Source organism: Pituophis catenifer, unplaced genomic scaffold, assembly GCF_029215685.1.
Source record: "Pituophis catenifer annectens isolate HBS135680 unplaced genomic scaffold, rPitCat1.0.hap2 SCAF_3, whole genome shotgun sequence".
NCBI classification, from domain to species: domain Eukaryota; kingdom Metazoa; phylum Chordata; class Lepidosauria; order Squamata; family Colubridae; genus Pituophis; species Pituophis catenifer.
In genome coordinates this window covers 62,944,689-62,964,978 of record NW_027256883.1, presented here as the reverse complement: position 1 = coordinate 62,964,978, position 20,290 = coordinate 62,944,689, and the positions used below count along the sequence as shown (strand labels likewise).

Genomic DNA, 20,290 nt, shown 5'->3' with positions numbered 1-20,290 from the left:
CTTTTGCAGGTTGCACCCAGATGGGCAAAACTTTCAAGATAATTATGTAATCACCAATTAGCAATTCACGTATAGGCACTGTGTGCCTGGGTCACAGGAGGATAACGCCAAATCAGTTTGAAACTCCTAATAATGTCAGTCCCATCAATTGGGAGGAAATGCGAACTAGACAAGAGTGATCACAAAAATCAACAGCCAACATCACGGTTTGTTTTTCCTTTGTAAGGGGAGATGTGAAAATTAGAAGGGCTGAGCAGGTGTCAGATGTCTCTTTTTAGATCCTCTACTTCTCATATGGTAGCAAGCTGCATCCAGTTTCTTTTATTGTCCCCAATGCTTAATGATCTGTCTTGGCTGTTTTAGAGAACTGAAAAGTTTATCTACAACCCTATACAAAATCAAGCTTATACGATATGGGGTTCCCAGTCACTGTACATCGTCTGGCAAGATTTTGTAAAAATGGTGAAGATATAGGTGGTGTATTTTGAAATCATCAAGGGTCTGCATAGGGGGAGAGAAGGCAAGAAGCAGTCCTGATGTAATGAAAATTAGACAAGGGCGGTTGATCATAAAACAGTATGTTGATTGATTATTATTAAGATAAAGTTTAATAACTACATTAACACATTCAAAGGCCTTCCTGTGAAAAGGAAACTTAGCTTATTTTAAAAGAGGCAGTCCTTTGAGTAGATAACATTAGAAACTATATTTAAAAGCTTCATTTCTGTAAATATTTGGATAAAAGTAAGTACTGGGAAATACCACATCATAACCATAATATTTTTTTAATGAAGGTAATGTTTCAATTCCTGAAAATGAGTGGAGAAGGAAACATCAGACGAACCACATTGTGAATCAGAAGTGCAAAATGCTGAAGTTATTGGAATTTGATAACACACTTCTTTAAAAATGTAATTTTAAAGATTCAAGTTATATTTTTAAATATATTTAAGAATCTCATTTGATATATAAATTAGCCTTTATATTTCTGAATAGACTAGTTATTGCTATGTAAAAGTTGGGGAATAAAAATCAATACCATCTTAATTATCCCACTGATTGAAAAACTAAGTAATTGTTTTATGGTGCGACTATTATATATGCATTATATATATATATACATTACATACATACAATAATGAAATCTGTTCAATTTTTCCTTAAAATAGATATCACAATTTCCTGGATAGCAAAAAGTACAGGGAATCAAGTCACAGCATCGTCAGTCATTCTTTTGGTTATATTAGAATAACTAACAATAACCTCGTTGGAGACTTCTAGAAAAAGACAAAAATATGATGCAGTAAAATCTTTGAATCACTGAATTATGATGCAGTTTTGGAGTCTTCTGCTACCACTGTACATTAAAAACTAATGTAGGTTTTAATCAGTTCATTCTCTTGATTTTACTATGTTTTCAAATCATGACCGTGTACCCTAAAAGTGAGGCATGTGAAAAAATGAAATAAAATATCTAGATAAACTAATCTAAACCCAATGCAGCTTCCATTGAACATCTGGTGTTGCAGGATTAAAATCACTGGCTTTTTTTAACACATTTATTTATTGAACTACAGGTTTATACACAGAAAAAGCATACCTCAATGTCACCACTTTCCTTTCCTTTCAAATTTCTAAAAACATCTAGCATCCAAAAATATTATTCAGGCCAAAACAGCTCATTTCTCTTTCCTGTGTCTACATGAGCTCAGAACCGTTGTTTATATTATTCCCAACTAATTGGGAGTAAACGAAACAGCCGTTCCATTCACTCTAAAACCTGACCTCTTAAGCAGTTTTCATATTCTATAGCAGAATTACAAAGTTTGAAGTGATGTTACAAGATTATTTAGGTATTCCCCAAAGAGAGTAATATAAGCGTGCCAACCAGGAGTATTGCCACCGATTATTCCAAATTGCCAATATCCTAAGCAAAGCTGTCTTCCCAGATATCTTTGCGATAGATTAGGAGTATACTGCTCAGAATTTCCAATTAGCATGGCCAAGAAACCAGAAAGACTGAATTGAACCACAGGAAGATGAGATAAGGGACAATACATCCTAGGTATATTACAATTTATTGAAGAAACACTAAATGAAAAATAGCATTTAAGGCTAATAATGGCATAGATATGCTTGCCAATTGCATTCTGCAGACTGAAATTGCCATATGGGAGACACACGCTTGCAAATAAATATTGGATTCATAGCAGCGGTGTATGGAAAACATAGCTTCCCAATGCCGATAAGTAGATGGCTAGAGGTGGCATCTTTCCTGTACTGTCTGAATATTTGCTGTGTCACGATCTGCCATCTGTAGCATGAAACTCACTCTGAAGAGTATATAGATATAAAAAAGTGATAGCAGTTTTATAAAGCTGTTCCAAATAAAAGATAATCTAGTGAAGTCCAGAAGATTGTTGTAAGGAAAGCCTTTAAAATAAAGTTTCAAAATTATGATTCAGCTATAGAACATTTTGCCTGGAAAAACCAAATGAAATTGATATCAGGATTAATCCTATTTGCAATTTTTTTTAAATAAACCAGTCAAGCAACATGAAGAAGAAAAACAACACAATGGCTAAAAGACTGGAATGATTTCCACAGCAACCATATTAGCCACAGATCCTAATCGCCAAAATTTGTTTTGCAAACTTAGCTGGAACCAAACCAACAAAAACTGCTTCCCACTTTGTATTAAGTCAGCTTTATCAGATGGCTTCAGATAGCCATAATTCTTTTTTGAAAGTTATTCATTCTACTGCTAATTTATGTTTTGCAGAGCTCACAATTTTCAAATAAAAAGAAAGACCAGAAGAGGAGAAAAAAGACTATGCTTATGACTTGAGCTAAATAAAATATGTGTTATACTATTTATTTATTAATACATTTGCTATCTTGGTGCAGCAGCCATCACACTTCATCCTTCAATTACATGGAATCAATCCTTCATTGATTCCATGTAATTGTATCATAAAATAAAAAATAAAAATAAAATAATAAAATGTAAATGTTATTTATTTTTAGCTTCTTTGTATATTTCCTAGGGAAGAGAGACATATTAGTCTATAGTAGTAAAAAATCAGAAGTCTGACGGTCCTTTTCCTACCTAACACATTTTATTAAAAGGCATATGTTTTCAAGAGCTGTGGCTTATTTTATCAGATGTGTCAGATCCTGATTTTTTTTGCATACTTCCCAAAAGCTTTAACTAAAGAGTAAAATAAATGTATATTTTGTATTTCTAAGCTATTTTTGCTTATGGTGTTTCTTTCTTGAAAGTAAGAATAAATTGTTGCACAGTATATTAAGCATCTGTGCATATTTGGTGAGTTCTTGCAGAAGCTAATGAGAGTTACTGTTTCCAGGAGTTACTGTCTCAAAGGCACCTCACCCTACTCCAAAAAAGGCCTCCATAACTATAGCATGCAAGGCTGCGGGGATTGGCAATTGCCACCCGAAAATGCGACCCATTTGGAGGCTTAAAATGCAACATTTGAGTGTGCCCAAAATGGCTACCCAGAACAGCTGCTACCTTCTTTTATCCCTTCCGAACTTCACTGGAGCTCCCTCCAACAATCAGCTGTGCTTTAGAAGCTGTTTTTAAGCCCCAACCAGGCAAGTGCATGCTCAAAACCAGCGAACTAATGTGCTGAAACTGACCAGGCTAAGGATGCTAGCCAGATGAATACCTGGTAGGCAGAATTTTTTTTCCCTATTTTCCTCCCCAAAAATTAAGGTGCATCTTATACTCCGGTACATCTTATACTCCAAAAATACAGTATATACCACTTTACAGTGCTTTACAGCCCTCTCTAAGTGGTTTACAGAGTCAGCATATTTCCCCCAACAATCTGGGTCCTCATTTTACCCATCTCGGAAGGATGGAAGGCTGAGGCAACCTGGAACCTGGTGAGATTTGAACTGCCAAATTGCAGGCAGCCGGCAGGCAGCAGAAGTAACCTGCAGTACTGCACTCTAACCACTGCGCCACCGTGGCTCAACTAGTGGGAGATATCAGGTTGTATACCTGTAATCTAGGCTGAGTGATTTAGTGGGTTTATTCATAATCTCTATTCTCTCTGCTTACTCCAGATTGTCCTGGGATAATATGCTACTCTACCACATGCCACTGCAGCAACTACAGGGATTGTGTAGTTAATTGTGGGAAACTCCATGTGGAAATGATTGTATTTTATAAAGCCAGCGTAATATTTAAAAGAATCTCAGATTGTGGCCCAGCCCCTGAACAAAACTCCTGTCTGCAGTTTCTCTTTCTAGCAGAATTAGTCATGTAACGTTGGCCCAACATGTGACATAGAATCAAAATCATATCCAGTAATGTATTTCCATTTACAAAAATTATTTTAACAGTAGAACTGGCAATCCTTCTTTCTCACTTGTTTCCTCTTGTAGACCCTCAAAATCTGTTGCAAAGAAGTGAAAGACTTTCTAAAGTAGATTTAGGGAATGAAAGAAATTGTGGGTAGGAAGAGGGGGGGAACAGAGGAAATGTTCCCACTGCATTTCATCAGTGCAACACTGGGTATCAGCTTAAATATGGAAGAGAAACAAGTCTTATACGGTTTTAAAGTGGACCAGTTATAAAAAAAAATCTGAATAGCTGTGACAGAGATCTTTGGGCGGAAAAAACCTACTATCATAGCATTGGCTTTAGAAAGATATAAGCTTGTCATTAACAAATCCTCTTACAAAAATCACAGTAAGGAGAAATAAACTCTGCTAGTATTTTTACTAGCCTAGTTTCTAATTATCTGGAACTCTGGCAAATGTTCAAAGTATATATCAAGATAAACATCCTGCAAAGCTGTTTGCTAATAAGATTAGAAATATTTCTACCTATAATATCCTACTGTTGTTATGAACATTAAGAAAGCATTTAGTGTAGAGCATTCATGATGATCGTGATGGCTAAATAATTTTTTTAAATTTTATTAGTTAATCTGTACTATAGATCTTCCAAGGACTCCTACCAGTTTAGGAATCTGATATAACCACATAGTAAAATATATTATAACCTGCAAAGTTTCAGAATCATAACAGCACTTTCTATTACTTCTTCGTATTTTTAGTCCTGTAGAAAGTTCAGATTCTACTATTTTGCAAAAGATTGTAAGGGTGGGTACTATTTATATCTCTGAAATTAAATTTTTACTAAGTAAATCACTCAGAATCACTTTTCATAAGATAGGTAGTCATATAAATTTGATTAATAAATATAAGTATTTTCCCCTCTTTTCTTATTGGGGCAAGCTTAGTACCCCAGGATAAATAAACTGGATAGATCAGTTCTTCATAAACATAACATTTGGTTAGGGTAGTCTTGAAGATATTCCTTGTAGAGAAAGTCCAACTTAATTAGAGAATTCTAGCTTGGGGAAGTCTCCATTAGATAAAGTTTTAGAACAATAATGTCTAAAAATCTATAAAATTGTCCATCCTTGGTCTGGGGGGGGGATTTTCCCCCTCAGAACGGGCTCGCAATTTGGGTGTCCTCCTAGACTCACAGCTAAGATTAGAGCAATATCTGACAGCTGTGGCTAGGGGGACCTTTGCACAGGTTCGCCTGGTGCACCAACTGCGACCCTACTTGGATCAGGAGGAGCTCCTCACAGTCACTGATGCCCTTGTCACCTCACGGTTAGATTATTGCAACATGCTCTACATGGGGCTACCCTTGAAAAGTGTTCGGAGACTGCAGCTGGTCCAGAACGCAGCCGGGCGAGCTGTTGTGGGTGCACCTAGATACACCCACATTACACCAATTCTCCACGAGCTGCACTGGCTCCTGCACAGGCACAATTCAAGGTGTTGGTTATTACCTTTAAAGCCCTACATGGCTCAGGGCCAGGTTATCTTCGAGACCGCCTTCTACCGCATAGCTCCCAGCGACAGAGTTGGTCTCCTCGGGGTCCCGTCAGCTAAACAATGCCGGCTGGCGGGCCCGCGGGGGAGGGCCTTCTCTGTGGCTGCCCCAGCTCTCTGGAACCAGTTACCTCCTGAGGTCCGGACTATTCCCACCCTACTGGCCTTCCGAAAAGCTGTGAAGACCTGGCTTTTCCGGCAGGCCTGGGGCCGTTGATCTCGCTTTGCGATCTGGCGAGATCCGGCCATGAATGGTGTAAATGTGTTCTAAGGTTTTTAATGTTTTTTAATCTTTTAAATGTTTTTAGAATGGTTTTTTTAAAATGTATTATGAGCCGCCCTGAGTCTCTGGAGAGGGGTGGCATATAAATTTAATAAATAAATGAATGAATGAATGAATGAATGAATGAATGAATGAATGAAATATGTGAAGGCCTCTAATAGTTTCCCCATGTGTCAATCAGTGCAGAAGGTACTGTATGATCAGTTATTACTACATTCTTTTCTTTAAATGCAAAACTCTTGCTCACTTATTTTTTAAGCAAGTGAAGAATGCACAGTGGGTTTCATTGCACTGTCAATATGCAGGAAGTTTGATTTATATTTATTTGTATAGTAAATGTTATAATGGTTTATCTGTTTTCTTACCAGCAAGATCTCAATCTCTGTTTCAAGGAAAGAGAAACGATGAACCAATATCCTTAGTAAAAGTTCAACTTTTCATATTCATATTTCATATTCTCTATTTCATGTTCTATTCTCACTTTAGGGATGTAGAGAACAATGAACTAAAATGGAAAAATGCATTGTTATTACTGATGGTATATCGATATGGTTATGGACTTTAAAATCTGCTATTCTCATAACTAATGGAAAATATAAATTATAAATCATACAGTAGATGGTCTGCCATGGACGTAAAGTATTGTACAGACAGAATTATTTTTTAATGTCCTAGGAACTTATGCAAGTACCATTTATTTGATAACAAGCACATCAGAAATGCCCAGCATAAGTAAGCTGATTCACAACTACACTAAGGCTGCACTCCTAATTAAGTTTCTTTAAAGGTAAATGCTACAGATGTTAAAGGGAGATATTTTTAAGTAGTTGATTAGATAACATAAAAATTGTAAATCTCACTGGACTCAGCACAATTAATGGTTTCTGAAACATGCCTAAATTTACTACATTATAATGCTGAAAAAGTAATTAACAATATTAAGAAAATTTTTTTTTGGTAACTCCTCATATTGATTAGCACAATGGTTAGAATGCACTATTGCAGACTAACTGGTCACTGCCAGTAGTTCGATCTAACTGACTCTCAAGTTTGACTCAGTCTTTCATCCTTCAGAGGTTGGTAAAATGATGACTCAAGATTGCTGGGGACAATATGCTGACATTGTAAACTGCTCAGAGAGTGCTGTAAAGCACAATGGAGTGCTACAGTATATACGGTAAGTCTAATTGCTATTGCTATCAATATAGAAGCCAGCCTGGCCTAGTGGTTAAAGCTCCAGGCTAATTGGGAGACCATGAGTTCTCATCCTTTCTTAGGCATAAAAGCTCTCTCTCAGCCCAACTTACCTCAGAGGGCTGCTGTGGGGAAAGTACAAGGAGGAAGGAGTATTGTGTATGTTCACCAGATTGGGTTATTTATAAAAAAAAATAAAATAAAGACAGGATATAAATAAATAAATGTACATGGTACCTTACAAATAAATAATAGAAGAACTTTTATTAAATTAATCTTCATCAGCAAAGTAAAAGAATTAAAATGTTCATGTTAAATTTGCTCAAAGATAATTAGAAGTCATACTTTTTATTTATTTATTTTTTGATGATGTGCACAAGTATGACAATTTATATGATCTCTGAAAATCTATTTTCTCTAATGTTCAAGAGAACATAGAATGCTTCTTCCAAGAAATGCTCCTGCAAGAAATTTTGGAGCTCAAGACTTTTTATTATTGAAGTTCAAACTCAGGGCCATTACACTAATAAGGTTGAGAGTTACTCAGACCTAAGTAACCTGGAATTATGCATACAATTGCCATCCAAATCTTGCAGGACTAATTATATGAGTAACAATGATGGAACATTTAGAAAGTGAAGATTTCTGAGATCACAGCTAACAATAATCATGCCCAGTCAAGGTATTTTTAAAAATTAAAGCAACAGCAAAGGAATTATGGTGGATTTATTTTATATTGCTCTATCACTGCAAAATCTATCAGCAGTTACCTGAATTCTTCCTTTTTCCCCAGTTGCAAATAAGAATCAGCACAATTCAAGAAACATGTGGGTATCACTCAACATGCACAGCTATGCATGTTTAAGGATGAAGAGCTATCCCACAGAGATGATGAACAAATGGCTACAAGGTCAAACTAGGACAAGAACAACAAATTGCTATTTTGTGGCCCCTTAAGGCCACTGCCTTTCCAGGCTGTGCCGAGATATTATGACTTGTGCTCATAACTAAAGCCCATAAATTTTCATTTCACAAAGAAAGAGAAAAAATTCCCCAATGCTTCACACTTTTAAGAGTGAGGTTATGCATAAGATACCACAGGATAGTAAAAAGTTCCTTTTTTCTTTCTTCCCTATTACAGCTCTTCCTGTCTTCTGCATTTCAGACATGCCAGTTATCAAGGGAAATATTCACAAAACTATGTGAAATCTGTCTTGCTCCTCCTCTTCCTTTCATTGATCAGATTTGGCAACAGCTAAAAGTGCAGTGAGTGCATCCCTGTGGGCTGATGAATTTGGTGGCCATATCCTTGGAGACTGATACTTACAATCAAATAAAAAAGGAAAATGAAAACAATGGGGAAATTAAAAACCAAGTATATTGCCTTTTAAGTATGATCATTCCATTCAGAAAAGTGTAAGTAAATTGTGCAGTAAAGTACCTCATTCCAATACTGCACAAAGAAAAAAGTTTTCAGAAGCTGCCTTAAGAAAAGAAAATGTGTACATTTTTACTGTTACCGATCAAAAACCAGCTGGGTCGCCTTAGGCCAGTCAGTGTCTTTTAGCCCTAGGAAGAAGGCAATGTCGAGCCCCTTCTGAAAAAGAAAACTGCAGGGCTAGTATAGGCATTCGCCAGGGGTCAAAAACCAATTTGAAGACACAAATATAGTAAAATATAATAAAATAAATTTACATAATCTGAAGTTTCAACCTTTAAAATACTACTTTAATGTATGTAAGTGGTGATGATACTTTATTAGATAGATCAGGGGTGTCAGACTCGATTTCATAGAGGGCCGCATCAGGGTTGTGTTTGACTTTGGGAGGGGGAGGGGTATGACTGGGGTGGGTGTGGCCAGCTCGACATCCTGCAGTGCTCTGCCAGCAAAACGGAGCCTGGAAGGGCCGCGTGTAGCCCTCCTGAGCTCTGTTTTTCTGGCAGAGGCACCGTGGGCCAGTCCTTCACTGTTTCCAGGGCAGCCTTGAGGGTCAGATCTAAGCACCCCGTGGGCCAGATCCGACTTGCGGGCCTTGAGTTTGACACCCTGGCATAGATAATTCTACTTGTGGGGCTTACTACTGAATGTGGCATTGACTTCCTAGAGAGATATTTAAGAGCAGCAGTTTTCATCCATGTATATTTTTGTTAATAAATGATTTAATAATTTTGGCTTAATGGGAAAATAACAAATTATCATCTGTAAAACTATGACATGTATCATTTTCATAGGAAGAATACTCGGGGGCATCTCTTACACCAATTTTAAGGAGAACAATTTTGGGTTTGGGCAATCTGGAATGCAAAAAGTGCCATTCAACTAGGTCAGGGGTGGGCAATTGTGGCTCTTTTACAACCTGTGGACTTCAACTCCCAGAATTCCTGAAACAGCTTGGAAGTGAACATTGGGACTCTCTTCTGTCTATCAGTCTAGGCATTGAGTAGGCTAGATGTCTTTTTGAACAGAAAATCACAGGCAGGGATCAGTAGATCTCCTAATCTTGTTGTCGCTGACAACCACATTTGCAGCCTATGTCACAACTACAACTACATGTCCTAAAACACAGAAGGGGGCTGACATAGTACACAGTAATAATGTTCTTTCAGCTGTTCTGATACAGGAAGATCCCATATTCAGAACCTCCAAGCCAATGTTTCTCAACCTGGACAACTTTAAGACATGTGGGGTTCAATCCCCAGAATTCCCCAGCCAACATGCAAGCCAGAGTATTCTGGGTATTAAAGTTGACACATCTTAAACTTGATAAGGTTGAGAAACAATGCTCCAAGATCTTGCCACTATGGACAAACTAAGTCTCTTGAATGTATCTTTCTTTGTGGCTGTTCTAACCTGATCTGAGCCATATCCTCCTGTATATATCCACAGCTCTATTTGCTCAATGCCATTTTGTTGCATTTGTGTGCCTGCATGCATAATAATGCACACTTCCCATTTCCATCAGTCAATCCCGTTTTCTCCTACCAGCCCCACCCTACCTATACTATCAGTTCTTGCAATATAATAAATGGTTCTGAAACATGCCCTAATCTTCCACCCACAACTTTGGCTCCCACAAAGACATATTCTCAATCTTCTAGAGTTGCCAGCTTTTGATTTTGGCAGTCCTGCTGGTTTACCTTTAAGAGTAGCACCTCACACAAAAAATAAGCAGATGAAACTTTTCCTACTGGTCAAGGTACACACTGTAGCAGATGTAAGTTTCTCTTGCAACATTTCTGTATATCTGTATATATATATTCTGGCTATAGTTACATTTAAAATAGGCACAGCAAACATCCTCCCAATTCCTATCCATTCCTAACTATAACCTGTCAATTCCATGTTTTTCCCAGACATCCATACTGGATCCCCAGCAACTTACCTCAACAGGAAAATAAATAAATCCTGATTAAAATGCAAAAAAAAAATTAAGGAAAAGATGAGCTAGTTTTGTAAAACTACCGCAACCTTTATTTTGGGGGTAAAATGTTTAACAGCGAGAGAAACAGAAAAAGCATTGTACTAAAGATGAATTATAAAGGTGTATATTTTAAAGCTTGGATAAAAATTACACACATCAAATATGTGGCTGACTTGTTCTGTTCGTTCTAGCTTCTTCTTCCCGGTTGCTTTGCTGGAGACCACTAGCCTTTTCAGCTCATAACTGCTCAAATCTATAACTAACAACCCATAACTACTCCACCGTGTTAGAGTTGATTCACAGCTGCTTTCTTTCCCCCACCACTTTACCTCCTCCAGCACCTGAAGTCAGTTGCCCAACATGGGGTAGAGATGTGTAATTGGGTACCATCAACAAGCATACTAATGATACTGAACCCCATGCCACCGGATGACCTCTCCTGGTGGCTTATGTTAAATATGAAGGGAAAGAAACCAGAGACCTGAGGCACACCCCATGGCATAGGTGATGATCTAACTTTGATCAACATTACACTCAAATCTCTCATGTCTACAGAGATATCTCAACGACAATCCTCAGACTGACAGCATTGTGAGGATTTCCTGAAAAAAATTCTTAGGGAAGGGTAGAAAGCTACCTTAAAGTGATGTGGTTGTGTAACAATTCTAAGAAGATAGCTTTATGTGAGGTATTAAAACTTCTCACCCCAAAAGGTACGCAGCCATACTCTTTTATTAGATTTATGACAGCAATAATATTCATAAAACATCTGCCAAGCTATTCTCCTTTCCAGGTTTGATTATCTGTCTGCTACTTGGTGGTGAGCTTTAACTAACCAGATGCAAGATGTGTGAAAGCCATTCAGTTTGAATTTATTCTTAAGAAGTACCATCTGTCTGAAAAAGAGCTATTAAATATAGGCTCCTTGTCTGGGCTGCAATACAATTCTGTGGCTGGACGTTATTAATTGCAACCTGTCTAACAGGTGCTTGCCAATTTCTTTAAATTCTTAGTATATATGAAAGACTTAAATTTCCCCCTGGCTGGAATGATAACATTTTCTTTCAACTGCAAGTTACAAGAAATGTATGATGGAAACCCATTATTTTGGGATAAAATTGGAAGAAGGGTTCCTTTTATTAAGTCTTTTTTAAGGTATTTGTGTCTGAGATTGCAATGTGCAATATGAAATCATTGTGTATTATGCTTCAGTACTCTACTCACCTGTGATATATTTCTTAAGCCAGCTGCATTTTCAAAAGCAAAGCAATTCATTATGAGCATTATGAGATTATCACTGGCTTGCACACAGGGTCAGCCTCAACCATATTCCTTGAAGGATGGCCTAAGTTTTGTCATGAAAGGGATTCTGAACAGATCCTTTCCCCAATGGCACCTTCGTTAAGTTCCAGACTGTCTCCTCCTCCTTCAAAGAAGTTTCACAATACACATTGCCTTTTTTCCGTCTGCTATAGTGTCAAATCCTTTTCACTAGATTTACTACACTGTTTAACCAGCAAGACTTTTCAACCTCATGTTCTAAAAATAAAAATAAAAACATGGGCCAACTTCTGTTGTAAAAATTGGTTTTTTAAAAAAAAGTTACCAAAAGAATATAACATCCAGTGTAAAGCTTCTAAAAAGATTTTCAGTTTACTAACATCTAACAAACACATGGCTGGCTCAGGAATTCTGGGACTTGAAGTCCACAGGACATAAAGTTGCCATCATTGCCCATCCCTAACCTAATAGCAAAAACTTAACAAAATGAAGTTGAACTGAGCCTCATTAAGCATTGAGTAGCTTGCTACTAGGTTACATTTTCACAAGCAGAGAAAAACACTATATCTCAAATCCCAAAACTATGGGCCACAATCAATGGGACAATGACAATATCCTTTAGAATTTGCTGAACACCTTAAAGAAAAAGATCACGTTGCTTCTGGGGCAAAAGAAATTTGATCTCGGAGAATGTCACTCAAATTCCCTTATATGCTGAAAGAGCTCACTGAATTCATTGTTGAGTTATGCTGACTAGGTGCACAAAAATGAGGAGGTATACACTAATCACTTTTCCTTCTGCTATGTACTTGGCAACATGTGAACACAAATGAATTGATGCCAAGTTTATTCAAGCAAAAGATAAATTTGATTCTTTCACAGGGCATTTTAGAGATCTGTAAAAGAGATATATTAGGATGGACAGGCTGGCATATGTGCACCCCAATGACTCCCTCATATATTTTCAATTCACCAAGAGTTAGTTCCCTTGTCTAATGCCCTTTAATATTAAAAACCCAGCCTACAAAACACATTGTAAGATAAATCTCTTGTATACCCACAAATAAAATTATTCCATCCAAATTTTTGACAAAAATGTATTTCAATAATTAATGGCAAACATTGACAAATCTTCATATATTTTAATCTTTTACAATTAGGCTATATAACTAGTTTTCTCAGTTGCTACTTTTTGAGTTTCTTTAAAATAAAAGCATCTATAAACAGAAATAGAGAAAGTATTTTTAATAGTTTACTGATTTATCAGAATTGGTATATATGAATTTTTGTTACTTCCCAAAGTCTCTTTTGTGGTGTTGGGGAGAGAAGATAAAACAGGCTCTATCTAAAAATTAACTCATGTCCTTTCTGCATTTTATGAGTTAGGATTTCATTCAAGTTATGATTTCGTAACAGCCAAACGTGAAAGTGAGAAAATTGGCTTCACCTTAACATCAGGAAAGCAAAGTTAAGGACAACTGTAGAAAACACACATGTCAGAGTGCAGATCAACAATGACACCATCAAAATAGCAAAGGAATTCATCTTTCTGGGCTCAAAAGTCAACCAAAGTGGTGACTGCAGCTCTGAAATCAGAAGGTGAATAGCATTTGGAAGAACTGCAGTGTCTGGCATGAATAACATCTGGAATAGTAAAGGCATCAGTCTCGCAACCAAATGCAGATTAGTTAATGCAATAATTTTTCAAATTGCTCTTTATGGCTCCGAAACTTGGACTCTGAAAAAGGCAGATAGGAGAAGGGTGGACACCTTTGAATTGTGATGCTGGAAGCGACTATTACATATCCCTTGGGCTGTAAAAATAACAAAGATGGCCTAGATCGAATCTCACCAAAAATATATCTTGAAGCCAAGATCGCCAAACAGAGGCTGTCATACTTTGGTCATGCCATGAGTCACTCAAAAAGTCAATCATGCTGGGAGAAATCAGCGGAAAAAGAAGGGTCTGTCCTAGTATTTGCTGGCTGGGCACTATAAAGCAGGGGTGTCAAACTCAAGGCCCGTGGGCCAGATTCGGCCTGCAGGGTTCTTAGATCTGGGCCACAGGCCCTCTCTGGAAACAACAAAGGACTGGCCCGCAGTGCCTCTGCCAGTGAATATGGAGCTCGGAAGGGCTGAGTGCGGTCCTCCCGGGGTCTGTTTTTGGCTGCGATGGCCTCCTCAAGCCCTCTGCCAACGAAAATGGAGTTCAGGCAGGCCGTGTGCGGCCTTCCCATGTCCATTTTTGCTGGCAGAGAGCTGCAGGAGGCCATCATGGCCGAAAACAGTGCCTCAATGAGTGATGTCAAGCTGGCCATGCCCATTCTGGCCATGTCCCCCACGCCCACCAGAGGTCAAACATAACCCTGATGTGGCCCTAAATGAAATCAAGTTTGACACCCCTGCTATAAAGGTGACATCAGGATGACCATGGTGGATCTGAAGGAACCAGTGCGAGGCAGAGGGGCATAGAGAGTGCTGATCCATAGAGTGGCCATGGGTGAATGGATGATGACGATTTCATTCATGCTTCCCAAATGTTATATAAAGAAGTGGTATAGACATACTATAATCATAATTAAAGACAGAAATATTTGGGGGGCATAAACAATTAAGATGGTGTCCACATTCATGTGATCAAAGCCCAACCCCTTTTTACATGTGTCACATGCATAGCATTTCTAAGAAGAGTGGGGCATCAATCACAAATCAAATCATTATCTTGATAATTTTGGCCTCCACGTCCTCTGGCAACCTACCCCTAACTCCCTTCCAGCTTCTTGGCAACCATTTGCAGCTAGGTCTATGTCCTCATTTTCATTTCTGTCTGCTTTACATCTGAATGCAATCCATTTCAAAGATAATTATATGGGTGAAGAAGACCACTTTTTCCTCATAGGTTAATAGCTTATCCTGCTGGGCATTGACAAAAGTACACACAATTCACTGGCTACCAATCTCTGCAGTGAGTGTGGCATGCACTGTGGCAGCATAGCTGGCTGCGAAATTCTGGGAATTGAAGTCCACAACTCTTAAAGTTGTCCAGTTTGGAGGTCCCCTGGTTAAGACCTACAGCTATTGCCATGAGAAGAACATTCTTGTTGGTCAACAAATCTGGACATTTCAGTAGTTTTGCATTTTACATTTCAGTAATACTTGCTCTCCCTTCCTTTCTGTATACAGGAGAGTGTTGTGGACATGCCATTCAATGTGCCGTATTAAGAATAAGAGCCTACAAATTGAGAAACAAATTTCTTTAGGCACTGAAGAAATGAGAGATTTTTTTGGCTCTAACCCTTGATTACCTTTCCTTCCTCTTCTGTTTCCTGTGTACAAAGCCTCAGTGCTCTTGTGCTGACAAAACCTCGTAGTACATGAACATGAAAATATTTTCTACATTCGTATTAACAGAGAAATGAAATGAGTCGCCTCAGGCTGCACAGGATGTTAGTGGGAGGGCAGGATTTGAAACCCCAAATCTTAAATTCCCAGAACAGAAGGATCTTTTTCCTTCTTTGAAATAACACGGAGGAAAGAAGTGAATATCTGAAGAGGATTATGTTTAGTAACACTGCTTTATAGGACAAGGCATGAGGTACTTTGCCAAGCATTACCTCACCAGGCCAATTAACCACCACCTTTGATTAGCCACTCTTCTCAAACATTTTTAGCACTTTCTAGGTGTGTCAGCTCATCTCACTCTTCAAGCATTTAGAAATCCTTGTGATAACTGGAGGCTGCTATGGTAGCCAAACACTCAAACAAGTGAAGAGCAAACGTGTAGGAGTATGAAACTACAAAAAATGTGTAGGTGACTTCTTGTACTTTCACTCTGAAGTACAACGTACCAAAGGTGCCTCCATGTAAACAGGTGATAGTCATCACAGCACTGCTGGGGTACAATGATTCTCAGAAAGGAGAAGTAGTTAGTTGAATGAAGAACAAAGTGTGAATTAGTGCGCCACTTAAGTAGATATAATGGTACCACAATCATCTGATATGGCAACAAGAATATTGGACATCCCTACTATTTCACCTAGAAGGGTGATATTTAAGTATGTATGGTCAGCCAGAACACGTTCAGAATTTTACTACTGCATATTGAAAAGGGGTGATGAAGGAGAATAATTTATAGGTTGAAAACTATAGAACCAACACAGAAATTAACTCTGGGAAACAAATAGGGACTGTTGTAATATGGGCCAAGACGAGAGGGTATTAACAGCAGATGTAATATTTAACACCTCCCCAATCCTGTGTTTACATTTCTGGTGATTTTTTTCTTATACTCACTCATAAAATGAATGTAGGAAATGGTCATAGATTCACTCTGAAGCTGTATCCATGATAATACAGCCCTGATCTATCGTCATGGTTAGATTGTTTTCTTCTTGTAACAGGGTTGTGGGGAGCTTGATATCATCACCACTGCTGTGACTGGAATGTCTTTGTCCAATGGTTTTTTTCAAACTCTATAGACTACTTTGATAATATTTCAGAGGAAAAACACTGTGTTTGTTGTGTTCTGCTAAGTTCTTTGCTCAGCCCCTGTCTTGGTACCACCTCTTCTGGGATATTTTGCTCTTTGTCAGTTTACAGATTTCCTATTTTTTTCAGAAAATGCCCACAGTGGCATGCACTACAAGGTCTGCCTGTATTCCTCGAGGGGCTTAATTTTACATATAAGCTGGGCCAAATGGCCTATGTGAATGTTGAGATACTAAAGGTAGTCCTTGACTGACAACAGTTTGTTTAGTGACTGTTCAAAGTTACAACGGCACTGAAAAACGTGACTTATGACGGTTTTTCAGTTATGACCTTTGCAGCATCCCCATGATCATGTGATCAAAATTCAGATGCTTGGCAACTGACATGTGTTTATGACAATTGCAGTGTCCCAAGATCATGTGATCACATTTTGCAACCTTCTGACAAGCAAAGTCAATGGGGAAGCCAGATTCACTCAGCAACTGGGTTAACTGACTTATCAACTGCAGTGGTTCACTTAACAACAGAGGCAAGAAAGGTCGTAAAATGGGGCAAAACTCACTTAACAAATGTTTCACTTAACAACATAAATTTTGGGCTCAATTGTGGTCATAAATTGAGGACTACCTGTATTCACTAGTACAGGTAGTACTGTATGGTAGGACAAGCCTGCCATATAGGCAAAAAGTATGAGAGGGAGGTGTGGACGGGAAGCCTTCAAACTCCTGATATATTTTACACAAAACAAGGACATCATCTGTCGCTCGGAATGAAAAACAGGAGGAAGTTCTGCATCATTCCACTGATCAGGATTTTGCTTTCCTTTTTTCCTTCCGACATTTCCCTTTTTTCTTTTCCACAATTCTATCTAAATACAACATGCATCATGGTTTGTTTTATTTCCATACACTGTAGAAAGAGATTGCGGAGAGCGGGGTGGTTCTTGGATACATTCAACTCAATTAAATGTTGGCACTGCATTTTGTTTTTTTCCAATCACTGAGTGGAAATTTTAAATGTCAAATTGGCTATTGTGAATTCACGCCTCCCATCTACAGTATATTTCCTCACACTAGGCAGTTAGCAAAATATATCCTAAGGAACAAGTGCACTGTATAAATTTCACTTTAAATATCATGTGTAAAATAAAGAGCAATAATTTGAGACAGGAAGAGAAGCAGTTTTAACAGTGAACCATGCTAAGGCTACTTTTTTTTTTTATTATTTGATTTATATGCCGCCCTTCTCCGGAGACTCAGGGCGGCTTACAATGCGTTAAGCAATAGCCTTCATACTTTTATATATTTATACAAAGTCAGCTTATTGCCCCTACAAACTGGGTCCTCATTTTACCTACCTTAGAAAGGATGAAAGGCTGAGTCAACCTTGAGCCTGGTGAGATTCGAACTTAAAGTAATTGCAGACAGCTGGTGTTAATCACAATGCTTTTAGTCTGCTGAGCCACCAGGCCCTACTTCATGCTAATATATTAGTAAAATCAAACTGACTAGCACAATTTTTGTTAGATGTCTCCCTTGAATTTAGAATTTTAAATTGCTTTCAAATGTTGACGCTTTCAACACACACAAAAATTAGCAATGTTCAAAAACACAACTCTCAATTTTAAGCTAAAGGGAGCAAAAATAATAAATTATATTTATATCAAAGTATAATGAAATCAATATCCAATGGATATTTATCAGGAGGAAATTCTATCAGGAGGATATCACCATAGAAATTGGGATGGAAGAGATATTTTTTTTTGCTTAATTCTGTTTTTTATGACCTGCTCCAACTCCTATTAAGCTTTTCAAGGAGCCAAAATGCATTTATAGAGAGAAATGAGTACTTTTCAAAAGTTTATGTTCAATATTGTGCTTTGCAATTCAAAGCTTGGATACAGATATCAGTATACTGAAAATATTGTAATTAAACATGCACGTATTTCGGAAGGCACAAAATGTATCAGAAGGATATCACTTGCAAATAGCGCATATGCAAAAGAATGTATGCAAATGCATACAATGGAGAAGCAGGATGAATGCTTGTGTGTGTCTGTGTCTGTGTGAAACAGGCAGAAATGAATCTATAGTTAAGAATATGAGGGAATCTAATATAAAGAACTTTGCCTCTTGTTATGTATGTGTATATGTGTGTGTATGTATTTGTGTGTGTGTGTGTGTGTGTGTGTGTGTGTGTGTGTGTATCAGTAGTGGGTTTCAAATCCTGGTTGCTACTGGTTTGCTATCTGTAGCGCGCGAGTGCACACACTCGCTTTGTGCGCTTTGCATTTTTGATGACGTCTGGCTGGGTGGGTGGAGCCTCCTGCCATGACCCGAACCAGGGCGAACCAGAAGAAACCCATATGTATATATGTATATATGTATATGTATATGTATATGTATATGTATATGTATATGTATATGTATATGTATATGTATATGTATATGTATATATATGTATGTATGTATGTATGTATGTATGTATGTATGTATGCACACACACACACACACACTCATTCCACCTTTATTATTGTTTTTTTAATTAGGCTATGAATATACCTAATACTGTTTCATACCCCTTCCTTTTCCCCATAACAACAACCCTTTAAGGAAAGCTGGGTTGAAGGAGCCCAAAGTCACCCAGCTGGTCTTTCATATCTGAGATAGAACTAGAACACACACTCTCCTGGTTTCTAGCCTGACGCCTTACTTTATAGTTCATCTTAGATTATTAGTTATGACAATAAAGAAACATATGAAGCCGTGGATAAATAAAATTAACATTGGTAAGTCAATGCATTTTATGTTTGCTTTTATTGGCCATTAAATTTTGGATTAAAGCCAGCAGATGGGTTGATTTGAAGTAATAGCTCATTACAGTGGAACTCTTATATCAGATATACAACCACATAATAATCAGTTAGGGATACATATCTGGATCTGGATTTCTTAAACTTCCAATATGCAAGGACCACAGTGTTTTTTCTGGGAATGTTTCTGTACATTATCATAATGAAAAGGGGTACTCCTTTATAGACTAGTTTACTTGCATTGAATTATAAGGTGTGATGAGTCCCTTCGCTAGTTTCTTGGAACCCCAAGCCTCAGATGAAATCTTCACATCCTCCATAACATTACTGTTCATTCACGGTAGCAAGCTAGTTCAACATACAACAACAAGGAAACAACAGATTCTGCATTGAACTGGCACCATAGGGGTTGGTCATATATTTAGACCTTTCATATATTATGCTGAAGAATTCCAGGAGCAACCACCATACCTACATCATAAAGTACAAAATACCCATCAAGCACATTCAAGCCTCTGCAGCCCTTGGTCGAACAAATAAGCCTTTTTCCATCCACCAAAACAGAGTACATACTTACATTCAATATAAGGTCATTTTACTTGCCTTATTAAGGATGTTGGTTTTAAAAGAAATACACACGCTGCCAAGAATAATGCTATTACCTGCACCACTGGATGTCCCCCAGCAGACGCCTTGACAGCTCCTCGACTGCCTTCCGTCTCATAATGGGCTCGGTGATGGGACTTCGGCTGCACTTCAATCTGAAGTTCATAAGGTCCTGAGTGAGATGGCAACTGCCAATCCAAGGCAGGCAGAGATGGGCTATAATAGAGAACAGTAGGAATTAAATATTAACAACCGTTCTGCTATCATAAACCACAAGAATCTGGCACTATTACTTTAGAGGCCACTTTTAGCAGATCA

At 37.9% G+C, this 20,290-nt stretch overlaps 1 protein-coding gene across 4 annotated transcripts in view; it reads right to left on the bottom strand.

The window, feature by feature from the left end:
- NFATC1 (nuclear factor of activated T cells 1) overlaps nt 1–20,290 on the bottom strand; it is a 141,364-nt gene that overhangs the window by 82,355 nt on the left and 38,719 nt on the right. For all 4 annotated transcript variants that reach the window (XM_070942438.1, XM_070942439.1, XM_070942440.1 and 1 more), the window contains exon 3: nt 20,029–20,188. In XM_070942438.1, the coding sequence (XP_070798539.1) occupies nt 20,029–20,188 (160 nt within the window). The remainder of the gene's footprint in view (nt 1–20,028; nt 20,189–20,290) is intronic.